We start from the raw sequence: 13564 nt of genomic DNA, 5'->3' as shown, positions 1-13564 counted from the left end.
CTTAAATGTGTGTGAAAATCAAACCCTCTGTGGGAAGTATATAGGACTGTTTAAATGACAAATGACTAAGTTAAGAAAAAAAGAATATCCTCTAAAAAATCTTGTTCTGCCCCTAGTTGTTTATTTAATAGCAGCAAGAACTGATTACATACATTTGTTCTGTTAAATAAACCATTAAATTGCTGCAATTTCCAAAGGGTCACTTTAGCAGCATTGGGTCATTTGTGGGACAGCATGTGATTAGTTAAAACCAGTTTGGAAATGAAAAAAGAATCTGTAGGTCCAGAAATGATTTTACCAGTGACTCAGCATACAACTCTAGGCAAGTAATTTCTGCTAGCGTTGATGTATTTATTCATTTTTTAAATTTAGCTTGAGTACCTCAGCAGCTAAGAAGATGGATGGTACAGCTCAGCTGCTCTAACTTCCCCACCATTTCACAATTTCTTTGGTCCATTTTACTGACATTTTGGTATTTTAATAAAGGAATGGATAACCTTCAGCAGCTCTTCTGTATCTTGCATTTATTCACATATTTTGCTTCAGAAAAAAATATAGTGAACATAAATACACAACAGACATAAATGAACCCAAATCACAACCCATGATGTTCCATTTATTTATGAATCTTCCTTTTAGTCATATATTTGGCATCTTGCTTTAGGTAAAATTTAGTGAATATTCACTAATATGTGTCACATTGCCGTAACTACATGAGTGTGTATATGTATATATTCGCTAACTTTTGTCTAAAGCAAAATACGAAACATGTATGTCATTACATGTTATTATATATTATATAATAGTATTATATTTATAACATTATTATTGCATGCCATATTACATATATATTTCACACATATAATACATATAATAAAAATTAGTTCACTGAATATAAATTACAACCTGTAGTACAAAGTACACTTATAAATATCCATTTAGCATTGGTTAAAAAAAAATCCACATTTCTCTCATTTACTTATTATTTATTGAACAGACATTTACTGAGGACCAACTACGTGCTAGTGACTTTGCCATAGGCCAAGTGTTTAATCATGGTGTTACTATTAACGACGGCTTTGTTAACGTAATTAAATAAGGGATCCTTTCCATTACCCTGTTTGAGTCTTTGTATGCGTCAGTGATAAAGTATGTGCCATCGGTGGAACTTTCAAGAACAGAGGTTTATTTCTCACCTATAAATGTGTCAGCTGTGAGTGGCCTCCGCCTGTCTTTGCTCTGGGGTCCAGGCAGCAGGCAGGACCTCTGTGGGACATCAAGAGCCTTGCAGAGGAGGGAGGAGAGGGACAGAATTAGCTCGCGCTAAAGCTTCTGTTCTGAGGTGAAACCAGAACTGATGCCCATACTTCACTAGCCAAAGCACTTGGTCGCTTCTAATTTCAGCAGGCGGGGGCGTGAGTAGTCATGAAGAAGGCTGCAGTCTGCCCAGTGTGGTGTTACTTTCATATGAAAGCTGAGTCCTAGCGCTGCTTTGACTGTGAGCAAGAAGAACCTTCCCTTTCTAAGAATGACTCATGGTAACAGCAGACTCCATGTCTTTCTTTTTCTCTTTTAGAGACTTAAGTAACAACCGAATCAGCACCCTGTCTAATCAGAGCTTCAGCAACATGACCCAGCTCCTCACCTTGTGAGTATGAAAGTGTGGTCCTGAGTATTCATTGGACGGTCCTAGTAGAAAAGACAGAGTCTCTGCACTCAAGGAACGTTAATAGTGTTGGGAGAAACAGACGAATAAAACTTAAGTAAACCAACAAATACAGATACTACAAAAAGTGTTGGGTTCTATAAGAGAAACAAAGAATAATTTACATTTGTGGTGGGGTTTAGAGAAATCTTTAAGATAGACTTCTGGAGAAAGTCATCTTACAGAGGACACAGCTGAGACATCAGCGTGTCCTCAGGGGTAGGAAGCATTCTAGAATGTATTTAGAAATAAATACATTGTAATAGTGAAACAACACAAAGATGCAGAAATGTTATGTGTCAGTATTCTCAGTGTATAACATGCTATAATGACCCTTTTCTTAACTGCTTTATTTTTTTAAATGACATTTGGCTATTTGGGGGATACCTGAGTAAAACAAATCAGCTTATGTGTGCTTTCAGAATTCTTAGTTACAACCGTCTGAGATGTCTTCCTCCTCGAACCTTCGATGGATTGAAGTCTCTTCGATTACTGTAAGCATCTTATGTTTAACAAAATACTTCTTTTCTTGGGGATCTGGGTTTTGGACTGTCTTTTTAATGATTTAACTGCTTTGTGTTTATTTTCAGGTATTTTCAGTAGTATGTATTATGAGTTGCTACAGATTTGGAAATAGGAAAATTACATTTTACTGTATCATTGCCCAACAGCTTTTACTTGGAGAACATATTTTTCTCTTTTGTAACACATTGTTGCTGTAGTCATTAATTTGCTGCTATATGATATTAAGACGTAGTTTTGTATAGATCCAAGTAATTTTGAAAGAAAAAGAGGAAATTTTAATTTCTCTAGAAATTACATAATACATCAACGTATTTTTACGATACACAATTTATCCAAAATTATGTGAAATAAAACATGATCCTCAATCCCAGTCCCCTCCCCCAGAATTGACAGTTAAACAGTTTTTTTTTTTTCTGGTCCTTATTCTGTGCTTGGTTTTATATATTGATATATGAATGCCCACTGCTATATAACTTAAGAACCATAAATAGGGTTTTTCTTGTTCTGCCATTGACTAATTTTATTTAACAATATGGTTTAGCCTTCTTCCAGTCCATCTGTATCATATTTCTCAACTGCTTAAATGATACAGAATACTTCATAGAATGAAGGAACCGTACCTTATTTAACCAGCTTTCATCTTTACTATCATTCGATTTGATTCTAGATTTTTTTTGTCTCTGCAGTGCTGGAGTGAACATTCTACACATCCATCTTACTGTCAGGCACATTAGGAGAATACCAAAGTCACCATCTTGTTGTTCCCCAAATAAGATTTTGTCAATTTACAGATTTATTTTCCACCAGCTGTTTTAATACAGCACCTATTTCAAAGCACTCTTGCAAATATTGAATATTATCAGTCCTTTCATTTTTGCCATATGACAGATGGAACTTTATTTTCTGTTCCTGTTTCAATTTGCAGTTCCAATTACTAGAGCATTTGAGAATATTTTATTTGTTTACTGAGCATTTGTGCTTCTTATTCTATGAGCCTGATCACATTATTTCCCATTTTCTGCGGTGTACTTTGTCTTTTCCTCATTAACATACATGCCTTTATACATCTCCCACCTGACTCCAAGTTTACAGGTCTTTTTACAAAGGAGTTAATCCTTATAGCTTACATATGTTGCAAATATTTCCCATTCTGTTCTTTATATGTAATCTTTTATATTATGGATATATTTTACAATGTCAAAAATATATCACTTTTTCCCATGATGGTTTCTGAGTTTTATAATGTAGTGCTTTTAAAAGCCCTTAATATCCCACATTTATAAAAAGGAACACTGCTGTATTTTCTTTTAATACATTTTCAATTTTATTTTTACATTTAACTCTTCAACCTAGAATTTACTTTATGCTTATGATGTGAGGTAGGTACTAACTTTCTGCTTTCCCAAATAGATATCCATTTGTATAAAGACTGTTTCTTGAATAGACCATCTTTTCTACACTGATTTAAAAGTTTGTTATAAAGTTTCATATATGCATGGGGGTTTTTCTGAACTCCCTGAAATAATAGGAAATTTAATTTTGCTTTTTCTTGCTTTTAGTTCTCTACATGGAAATGACATTTCTGTTGTGCCTGAAGGTGCTTTCAACGATCTTTCTGCATTGTCACACCTGTGAGTATCTAGCTCATGAGTGTGGGTTTAGAACAAACAATCCTCTGCCGCCTTTTTTATTGTCACATCATAAAATCTGATTGGTTCCATCTTTAAATAAAACGTAAAGTTTTTCTTTTTTTTTTAATTGAAGTATGGTCAATTACAATGTGTCAATTTCTGGTGTACAGCACAATGTCCCAGTGATGAATATACATACATATACATATACATACAAAATGAATATATACATATATTCATTTTCATATTTTTATTAAAGATTATTACAAAATACTGAATAGAGTTCCCTGCGTTATACAGAAGAAATGAAAATGTAAATATTTTCAATTTAGATATGGCGGCCTCTGCAATATAGCCTTAATTTATCCTTCTGACCCTAACGGCCCATTAGCTGAGTTCTCTTTGCTTATAAAAATGTCTCTTCTTACAAGCATGGCTCCCTAACTTCCTAGCCTGCACTTTTTCTCTTAGTGCTCTCTAATTCTAAATATCAGCTCCCCTTCAATGCCATCTTGCCAAACCCTGCTTTTCTAAGGCGCATCCCAAGTATCCGCTGCTCCAGGAAGCCTATCCTGCTTTGCTCAAAGTGGATTCATTTCTTTAGCAAATATGACTCAGCATTGACTATGGCACCATGCAAAAATAAATTAGACAAGGTTTAAGGCATTTAGTGTGGTAGAGGGGAACAGCCAAATCCTCATATTGGGTGAAATGTTTTTCCTTTGCATTCTCTCATAGCAGGCCGTTTGTACCTCCATATTTCTTGGAAGTACAATAAAATCATAATGAGGTCCAGAACCCTCCACTGGGTCAAATTCCGCTCTCCCATTTTCTTAGTTGTACTGTTAAGACCATGGGCAAGTGGGGAAGGAGGTTCAGAGAACAGCCCTACAATCCAAGGCTTTCTTAGGTCAGGCTGAGTGTGGCGTCACCTGGCAGCAGTTACCTGCTTCAGCTTAAATATCAGTGTCAGTTGGCTCCCGGTTCTCCAGAGGAGGTTGCTGGCCATATTTTTTCTTGGATTTGCCCTCCTCTCCGAAACCTTCCAAACCCCAAGAAGATACGAAGTTTAGAAAATTGAGAGAAGGGGATGGGCAGAGGCTAGGAACCAGTAGTCACTCATGTGCCATCTGAATTTTCCCTTGTAGGGGCTGTGCTGTCAGTATACGGCTTTGTCCATCTGACTGTTTGGACTTAGTATTAATATCCCTTCCATGAAACTCTTAGGTCCCTAGAGGCAAGACCTCCAGTTTTTCAAGTCTGAGCCCCAACACCTGCCTCAAAGTTGACATCAGGGCCACTTCTCTACAAACTTCATGGAAGTCATTTGCCTGAGGTCCCATGTGAATGAGACCCCAGCTCAGGGGTACAGGACGGCGGTGCCATGGCAGAGAATGGCATCCTGATAGTGTTAGGGTCAGAGAAGGCCGCATAGGGAAGGTGCTGCTTGAGCTAAGTAGCATTGTCCTTTATGTGACCCTCTGCCCCAAGGTGGGAGCAGTTCGAATCTTCTTTGTCATGCGTCCTGTTTTGTTATGTATCTCATGTGTCTTTTACCCCCTGGATCACAGAGAGCTCTGCTCTGTTTTTTTTACGCTGTCTCCTAGCATAGTAAGGATTTAGCAACTGTCAGTAGAGATGAGATCAAATGACTCAAGAACCTCATTTTTAATTTAGAAGAAAGTTTCGAATCTGACATGCATAGAAACATGACATTTACTACACTCCAATTCTCAGCTAGAGTTGGGGATTAAAATAGCTACAGCATAAAGTATTACGGCTTTACAAGTATATTTTGAAAGTCGCTTAATAAAAGAATAAGATTAATTTTGCTTAGACTTTATACCTAGAAACATGACTAATCTGAAGTTAATTATAAATCAGAATTGATCAGTTTTTAAATGTTACTTTATGCGTATACTACTTGTGCGCAAGCTTGGTGAATTTGTGAACCCATTGGGAAACTTATCTGGCCTCAGTTTTCTAATCTGTAAAATAGGTTTTTAATAGTATTGACCTCATAGAGTCTCTGTTTAGGATAAAATGAGTCAATTCATGTTAATGGCTTAGCACAGCTCCTGCATACCAGAATGGTGCAGAGATGCTATTATCTCGATGACGTTTCCTGTCACTACAACTGCCTGTGTGAGTAGGAACCAAAGCTCTGAAATGAAAAAATGTTAAAGGGACAGACATCAAATGACGTTCCATATCAGCCCTGGGGAACGAGCTTTGTGCATTTTTATTATTTCATGCCCTTCCTTATCTTCTTGCCTTTGTTCTGGTCCTTTGCACTGAAATATCCTTTCCAACCTTTTCCACCTACTTGAATATAAGTATCTAAAAGTTCCGACTTCTTAAACTACCAGTCTCCCAGAAAAGTTACCCTCTCTTCACAATCATCTTGTGAATTTTTCTACTGTAGCCCTTCTAATGAAAATTATTTGTATGTATGAGTATATGTTAATCTCCTTTGCCAAAGGAGTTTTGGGGGCTAAAAATAATGTATTATTTGTATTTGGGTCCCCAGCACCTGGCATAATGATTGGGTCCTCAGTAAATCATTGGTGAATGAAGGATGTGTTAGTCTACATTTTGGGTGTGCCTACACCCCGTATAAACCTGTCTGCAGATACAAGGAGACCTTGTAAAACCAGATGAGTGTTAACTCTAGTGACAGCTCACTAAATTGCAGTTGCACAGAATTCAGGAAAATGGGAAATCGACGATGTGTCTATTTTCTTCTAAATTTTTATCAATGAATCTATAGGCGTTTTCTACTGAGCATCACTTTGAATTATGTTCCCTTAGGAAATAACAGTCCTTCTGTACTTGTGCGTGTGTGTGTGTGCTTTTGTGGTGTTGTTTTCCAGAGCAATTGGAGCCAACCCTCTTTACTGTGATTGTAACATGCAGTGGTTATCCGACTGGGTGAAGTCGGAATACAAAGAACCCGGAATTGCTCGCTGTGCTGGTCCTGGAGAAATGGCAGATAAACTATTGCTCACAACTCCCTCCAAAAAATTTACATGTCAAGGTATGGCTTTTAAGCATTTGTACTTCTGTAAATAAAAATCCATCATACTACTCTTAAGAAGAGAAAGAAAACTGCATGCCACTAGATTTCAAAGGCAGAGCTTAAAACTGCCAGTCAGTGGCTACCACTTCCTCCCATGCTTGGGGAAGACAGAGCCGTCACCTGAGGAGCCCAAGGAAAGAACTAGGCTTCTCAGATCAATCGGGTGATAATCCTTTGGAAATTGACTAAGTTGTCTTTAAAACATATGAGGAAATGAAAAGTACGTGATTTCTGGAAATTCCTCTCATAGCCTCTAACAAGTCAAATGTTTTGCTTCCGCTTTGTCTGAACGTGGGCCCCGCTCCTAGGGCTGCCAGGGCCCTGTGGCTTCCCAATGCCAGGTAAGGAGACGTGAGCCCTCCCAGTGTTCAGGCCAGACCCTCCGACTCACATCCTGTGTTACCCTCTTCCTCTGGGGACCGTGCTGTTCCTTGTGCATCTGTATCCCTCGCTTTCCCTTTGTTTTACGTACTTGTGAATGCCAAACAGTGTCTCGGTAACAAATAATTTCTCCGCCTATTGCAAGAGTGATCTATGCCCAACATAGAAATCTCAAAGAATAGGGAAATGCAAACAATAAAAAACTCAAGAACCAAATTTAACAATGAATAACAATACCAAAAGAGAACCACTATTCCACTTGTTTTGTGTGTCTTTCCACTTCTAGTCAAATGTATGGATGGAAGTTCCTCCTCAAAAATGGGATAGAAGGTTACCATCCTTAATTTTAGATGTTTGGAGACGACCGCTCTTACTTATTAGATAGAGGAGAGAAATTCTTGAAGATTCTAAATGTATAATCAGCAAAGGTTTATTACACACGTTTTAGGCGTAAAACTAAACCCTGGGTGTTGTGGAGCATGCAGATGTTTGCAAACCTAGCTGAAAAGGTAAGGTTTCCACACTTGAATGTTTAGGCTGGAAGAACATTTCTAAACAGGTAACACTGCACATGGGTTACAGGGTGACGCCCAGCCTGGTTTAGCCGGGCCTACATCCCAGCCTCCCTTTCCACTGGTTGTGTAACTTACTAGCTTAATCAGCCTGTGTCTCAGTTTCCTCACGTACAGGCAGAGATGATGATAGAACGCACCTGAAAAGGTTTTGTTAAGATTAGGTGAGTTATTATATGTAAACTAAAAAAAAAAAGATCTAAAAAGAAAGAAAATGTCATTGTCACAGAAACAGAGAATAGAATGGTACTTTCCAGGGGCTGGGAAAATGTGGAGACGTAGGTCAAAGGTACAAACTTTCAGTTATAAGAATAGCAAGTTCTGAGAATCTAATGTGTGACACAGTGACGATAGTTAACAGTATGGTATCCTATACTTAAAAGTTGCTGAGAGTAAATCTTTAGCATTCTCCCTCCATACACACAGAAGTTAACTACGTGAGGTGATGGATATGTTAATTATCTTGCGAGTGTTAATCATTCCACACTGTGGATGTATATCACATCATCAAAGGTTGCACATTTGAAATACACACAATTATATTTGCCAATTATTTTTCAATAAAGCTGGGGGAAAAGGATCAGTTTATTTAACATACATAAAACATGCTTGACTGACTTACAGTAAGCACTCATTATAGGTTAGCTGCCAATTTTTTATTATAACATTTCAAAACACCAACCAAAATATGACGTGGGACAACATGCCATGATTTATTGACAAAAGAAGGAAGTTTTAAAAACTATGTTCCCTCCTCCAAACATTTTAAGTGAGCATCTGATTTTTTTTTTTTGTAGTTCTAAGTGGTTACAAGAGATGTAATTTGCAGTGTATTGTAAATATCAATATTTAAAACAAAACTCTTCCAATGTACTTTTAAATATGTTTGGTGGACTCTAAATATCATAGCTAATTTGGGGAAAAAATAGAACAAGATCTTCATTATTTTAAGTTGTTCTTTTTCCTCAAACTTCTATTTTTCTCCTTGAATTTTTATTTCCAGTACCTCAGAGAATTATATCATTCTTCGCTACCAAAAATATGTATATAATTTGAATTTTTAAAATTCCCTACCACCAAAGATCTGTGAGTTTTAAATTTTTTCCTTAGAATTAATTATTGCCAGTAATACTTGTGCAACATTGATTAGAACAGCATAATTATTTATCAATATGTTAATATTTATTTTTAAAATTGAAATTAAAATTGTATTGGAAATGCCTTTCTGGGATTATGTGCATTGATTGCAAGAGCCTTTGCAAATAACCAATGCTTTAAATTATTCTTTCGCAGCCACAGATGTTCCCCTGGGGCGGTGCCCCATGGTAAATTTCTGGTGGGCTGAAAGGTGTATCATTTTTCTGTAAAGTGCAGATGATTGTCAAGGGGGAGCTAGGGGAGACCCTAACATAAAAACTTACTTGTAGCCATGTTATTGGGCAGATCGATTCTAGAAAGATCATATGGGCAAGTTGAGAGACTGCAGACTGATTCTGTTACACTTTCTGGACCCAGGCATACTCATACTCTATCTTGAAGAATGCTGGTGTCTATCTGTAATTCTTAAAGCTTAGCATTCTGTGGAGATATTTCTTGAAAACAAAGTATTTTATGATAATGTAAGTTTGAGATATTCAAGATATTCTTCTTAGAGCATCATAGTTCACATTAATTTAGTAAATGTTCCCAGAAGTACAACACATACATACACACAAACATAAATACACACACACATACATAAATGTCTAACTTAAAATTTATCTCACTGATTTGACCTTATTTCATTAATCACATCTTATGTTCTTAGTGTAGCATGAATGGAAATACGCTAGAAGGAAAATTGGTCTGGATCAGTGTTACCTGGTAGAACTTTTTGCAAGGATAGAAAAATTCTGTTTTCTGTGTTATCCAATATGGTAGCTCTAGTCATGTGTGGTTGTTGAAATGTAGCTACTGTGACTGAGGAAGTAAATTTTTAATTTTATTTAATTTAAATGTAAACTTAAAGTCATATGTGACTAGTGGCTACCATTGGACAGTGCAGTTTCCTATAAGATCTCAGAGGGAGAAATCGTGTCTGAGGAGAGTGGCTGTGAAAGGTTTCATACAAGAGTGTCTAGGTCAGCTGTCTGGACAAGCAGTCAAGTGTGAGGACAGCGCTCTAGGTGGGTGGACCTGCAGGAGCCGAGCTGTGGTAAAGGAAAATGCTGGAACTGTGGTAGATAAGTTTAACATTCACTGAGTTATCAAATTAACATATCACAGATATTTCAAGGTATACAGCATAGATGTAGACCAGTTGTCAAGAAGTGTAGACATTCAGAACTCAACAAATATAATGCAATTACATTTAGCAAACTGTAAGAATGACTCAGTTTTTCTATAACTTAACATAATTTTAGAGAGATGGCAAACACTGAAACCCACAGTGTTCTGTGCCAGCATTTCTCGGTGTTTGTCAAAATATTGTGAACCACTCTTACGTGCTTTGCGAGAAATATTTACTCGTCATAAATGGATTAGCAGAGGCAAAGTATTCTAATCTATTAATTAAAATAATTAACTCTGGGAAATCTACTGAGTACTGTGTTTTTGAGCTTACATGCTTTATGAACTTGAAAGCAATAAAATGATGCTTATCTAAATATTTTATAATTTGAGGTTTTTTTATATGTCAATTTAATTTTTCCCATAGTTATGCCAGTTTAATATTTTATTTATTCATGAAAATCATGTAAGTACATACTCCTAATATTAAAGTTTGTAAATATGTGATTTCAAATTACAGCAGGAAAATGAATAGTGCTTATTTGAAAACATGTTTACATAGCTATATTTAAATATAATTAAATAATTTCTCTACTAGAAAAGGCAATGCTATTATTTTGTGCAATTAATGCTTTCAATACAATTTTTTATCTTACATTTTTCATAGTATATTCTTTGTGGTATAATCTCATAGTTTCAGTGCACAACAGAAATAAATGAACTGGATGAAATAAATTGGCAGAGCATATTTAATTAATACCAAGATTAGGGCATTCTTGAATGGAAGCAGATGGTCATGACTTGTTGTTATAACCAAAATGCCATGTCCTCATCTTTTAACTATCAGATGAAATTAAAATGCTCAAGCAATCTGCAAAAAAATGGAGGCTTCTGCCCTCTCCAGTTTTTCATTGAAAATGTCACTGTGGAATGTAGACTATTGTTAATTTCTAGTATTCCCTATATTGCTCTTGGTTTAGGAAGTTTTAGCTGTACAGGCAACTAAATTGTTCATTTTTAATTTGACAGACATTTATCAAACACTTAAATGTGTTAAAGAGTGAGCAGTCTAATGGAAACAAATCAAATGTTCCTTCTTTCATTCAACAACTATTATATGATTGCCTGTTAGGTATCAGACATAGTCCTAAGGTATTAAGAGTACAGTGCTGGAGGAAGGTATAGCTCACGTGCTTAGCATTCACGAGGTCCTGGGTTCAATCCCCAGTACCTCCTCTAGAAATAAATAAACCTAATCACCCCCCTGCCAAAAAATAAAATAAAATAAAATAATACAATGATAAATAAATAAATAAAAATTGTTTTAAAAAGGATGCAGTATTAAATAGGGGGAAAATGCCTTCATGAAGCTTATATTCTGCTGATAAATACAGTTATTAAATAGATAATTTAAAAATAACATGGAAGTTTAGAGATAGAAATATATATATAGTATTAATAAGTGTATCAAAACCAAACAGCTGTGGAATGATAACTGATACCAGCAAGTCCATCAGGGCATCAAGAGATCTTACAGTGAGTCAAGTGGAATTGAGTCTGGAACACAAAAGAGAGGAAGCAGCCCAAATGGGCAGGTGTCTGGTAGCCAGGAACCCCAGTGAGGAGGCAGAGATACGGTGCTCAGCATACTTCATTGCTTTATCGGTAAAGATCAGCTAAGGCATTGAGAAACCTGGGAACTTTTCATATCCTAGAATGATCAACATTCTACCCCAACATGGTTGATCTCTTTTGCTAATTTTGTAGGTTAAGAATCCTCTAGTTTCTAGAATTTCTAGGAAAAATTCCACATCTCTTAGTTAATAATATTGTAATACTGCCATTTTTTTTTTTCAGTGAAATTGATGTCTTCCTTTTGGGGGATGATCTTGACAAGCTGAAGGCCTTTTGTTTTGTGTATCAGAATTATTGGTTAATACTGTCCGTAGTCACTTAACCAACGTATGAAAGTGATTAAATAATTCAGCCCAACCTGAAGTGATGAATAATTTAGTTAGAGCAGTTTTGAAGTAGTATTTAGAACGTGGTCAAGTCCTTTTCTCATTTTCAGATTTAGTATTGCTAGCACATAGTTATAATTCTGAAATAACCTTAGCTCTAGGGGATTATGGTTTACTCACTGCCTAAGAAAAATTCAGATTTCCACATAGTTAGGCACCATATTTATAAACAAACAGGTTATTTTTCATTATACTTGTATTAAACTTAAAACACTGTGAAAATTTTAACAGACATTTATTTTAATAGGTGATGAAAACCAATTATTTTTTATTCTTAGATATGGTACGTCTATATTCTCTCTGATGCAATAATTCTAAAAAATAATGATTGCTCTTTTTCGTTTATGTGTGACTCAAGAAGTTGATTTACTGGCCCAGGTTTCTATGTGTATGTAGCAAATGACCAGGGGATACCAGAGGTGCATTACCCATCTTCGTGTTTTTGATTAACCATTTATGTAATGCAAATTTGTAGGATTTTAATCCCCCAACACCTAAGGACCATGTCCTCCCCTCCTCCGAAACTACAGGGAGACCAATGGATTCCCTCTGGCCAATTTCAGGAGCTTCTTTTTGGCTTCTTTGTCCTCTTTACATCTTAGACAGTGGCCACAGCTCCTGCTTCTACATTCTTGTTGCCTCTTCTTCATCCCTTTGCTGGCATCTCTTTCTTATCCAGTCTTTAATACTGGCATACGTGAGGTACTCTCCTGAGCTCCATTAAACTAATTGATTTCAGCCCAGTAGCTTCAGATATCTAGCCATGACTTTTCTTACAATCTTCAGGCTCATATTTCTATTCACTTAGTGAATTCCAGCCCCTTGCTGGCTTGCCAGAACCTTAAAACACATCTTCCAAAACGTGCAGTCCCATTTTCCACACGCTCTTGAGACGGTATTCTGTAGTTGATGCATGTGTCTCTACTGCTGAATTACTCGTTAGTTGTGCTCAGTATCCCCTAATTTTTCCTCAGTTGCCTTTGATCAACGTCTGACTTTATACTGGAAGATTCTGTTATTTGACCCATATGCCCAAGGGACACCAGAATGAAGGCAGACCCTGGGGTATAGTTAGAAATTTCTGTTTGGAGCTTTCAGTTATAAATCAAAGTGAGACACGATTTTCAGTGGGTGGCAACATTGGTGTCAGGTGCATCGCTAGTGATTTGAGTCAAGTAAGCAAGTCTGTCTACAAGTTTTAATGGATTTGAGGTCCAGCAGTTCTTCCATTATAGATTAAAGTAACTGACAGAGACAAATTGGTAACCAAACTTTCTACTCATCTCCCCTTTGAATTATTAAGCTAAACACACCTCTAATCCATACAGCTGATGCTACAAGACTCTCTTAAATCAAGGCCTAATCTTAAATCAATCTAGGTA

At 36.4% G+C, this 13564-nt stretch overlaps 1 protein-coding gene across 2 annotated transcripts in view; it reads left to right on the top strand.

The window, feature by feature from the left end:
* The window catches only part of SLIT2 (slit guidance ligand 2), a 347888-nt gene that overhangs the window by 284436 nt on the left and 49888 nt on the right, over positions 1-13564 (top strand). For both annotated transcript variants that reach the window (XM_074349832.1, XM_074349827.1), the window contains 4 exons: positions 1577-1648; positions 2128-2199; positions 3790-3861; positions 6735-6898. In XM_074349832.1, coding sequence (XP_074205933.1) covers positions 1577-1648; positions 2128-2199; positions 3790-3861; positions 6735-6898 — 380 coding nt within the window. The remainder of the gene's footprint in view (positions 1-1576; positions 1649-2127; positions 2200-3789; positions 3862-6734; positions 6899-13564) is intronic.

The sequence above is a fragment of the Camelus bactrianus genome, chromosome 2 (genome assembly GCF_048773025.1).
Source record: "Camelus bactrianus isolate YW-2024 breed Bactrian camel chromosome 2, ASM4877302v1, whole genome shotgun sequence".
NCBI lineage: Eukaryota > Metazoa > Chordata > Mammalia > Artiodactyla > Camelidae > Camelus > Camelus bactrianus.
The sequence above is the reverse complement of the archived record's forward strand: the minus strand, read 5'-3'. Positions and strand labels throughout refer to the sequence as shown.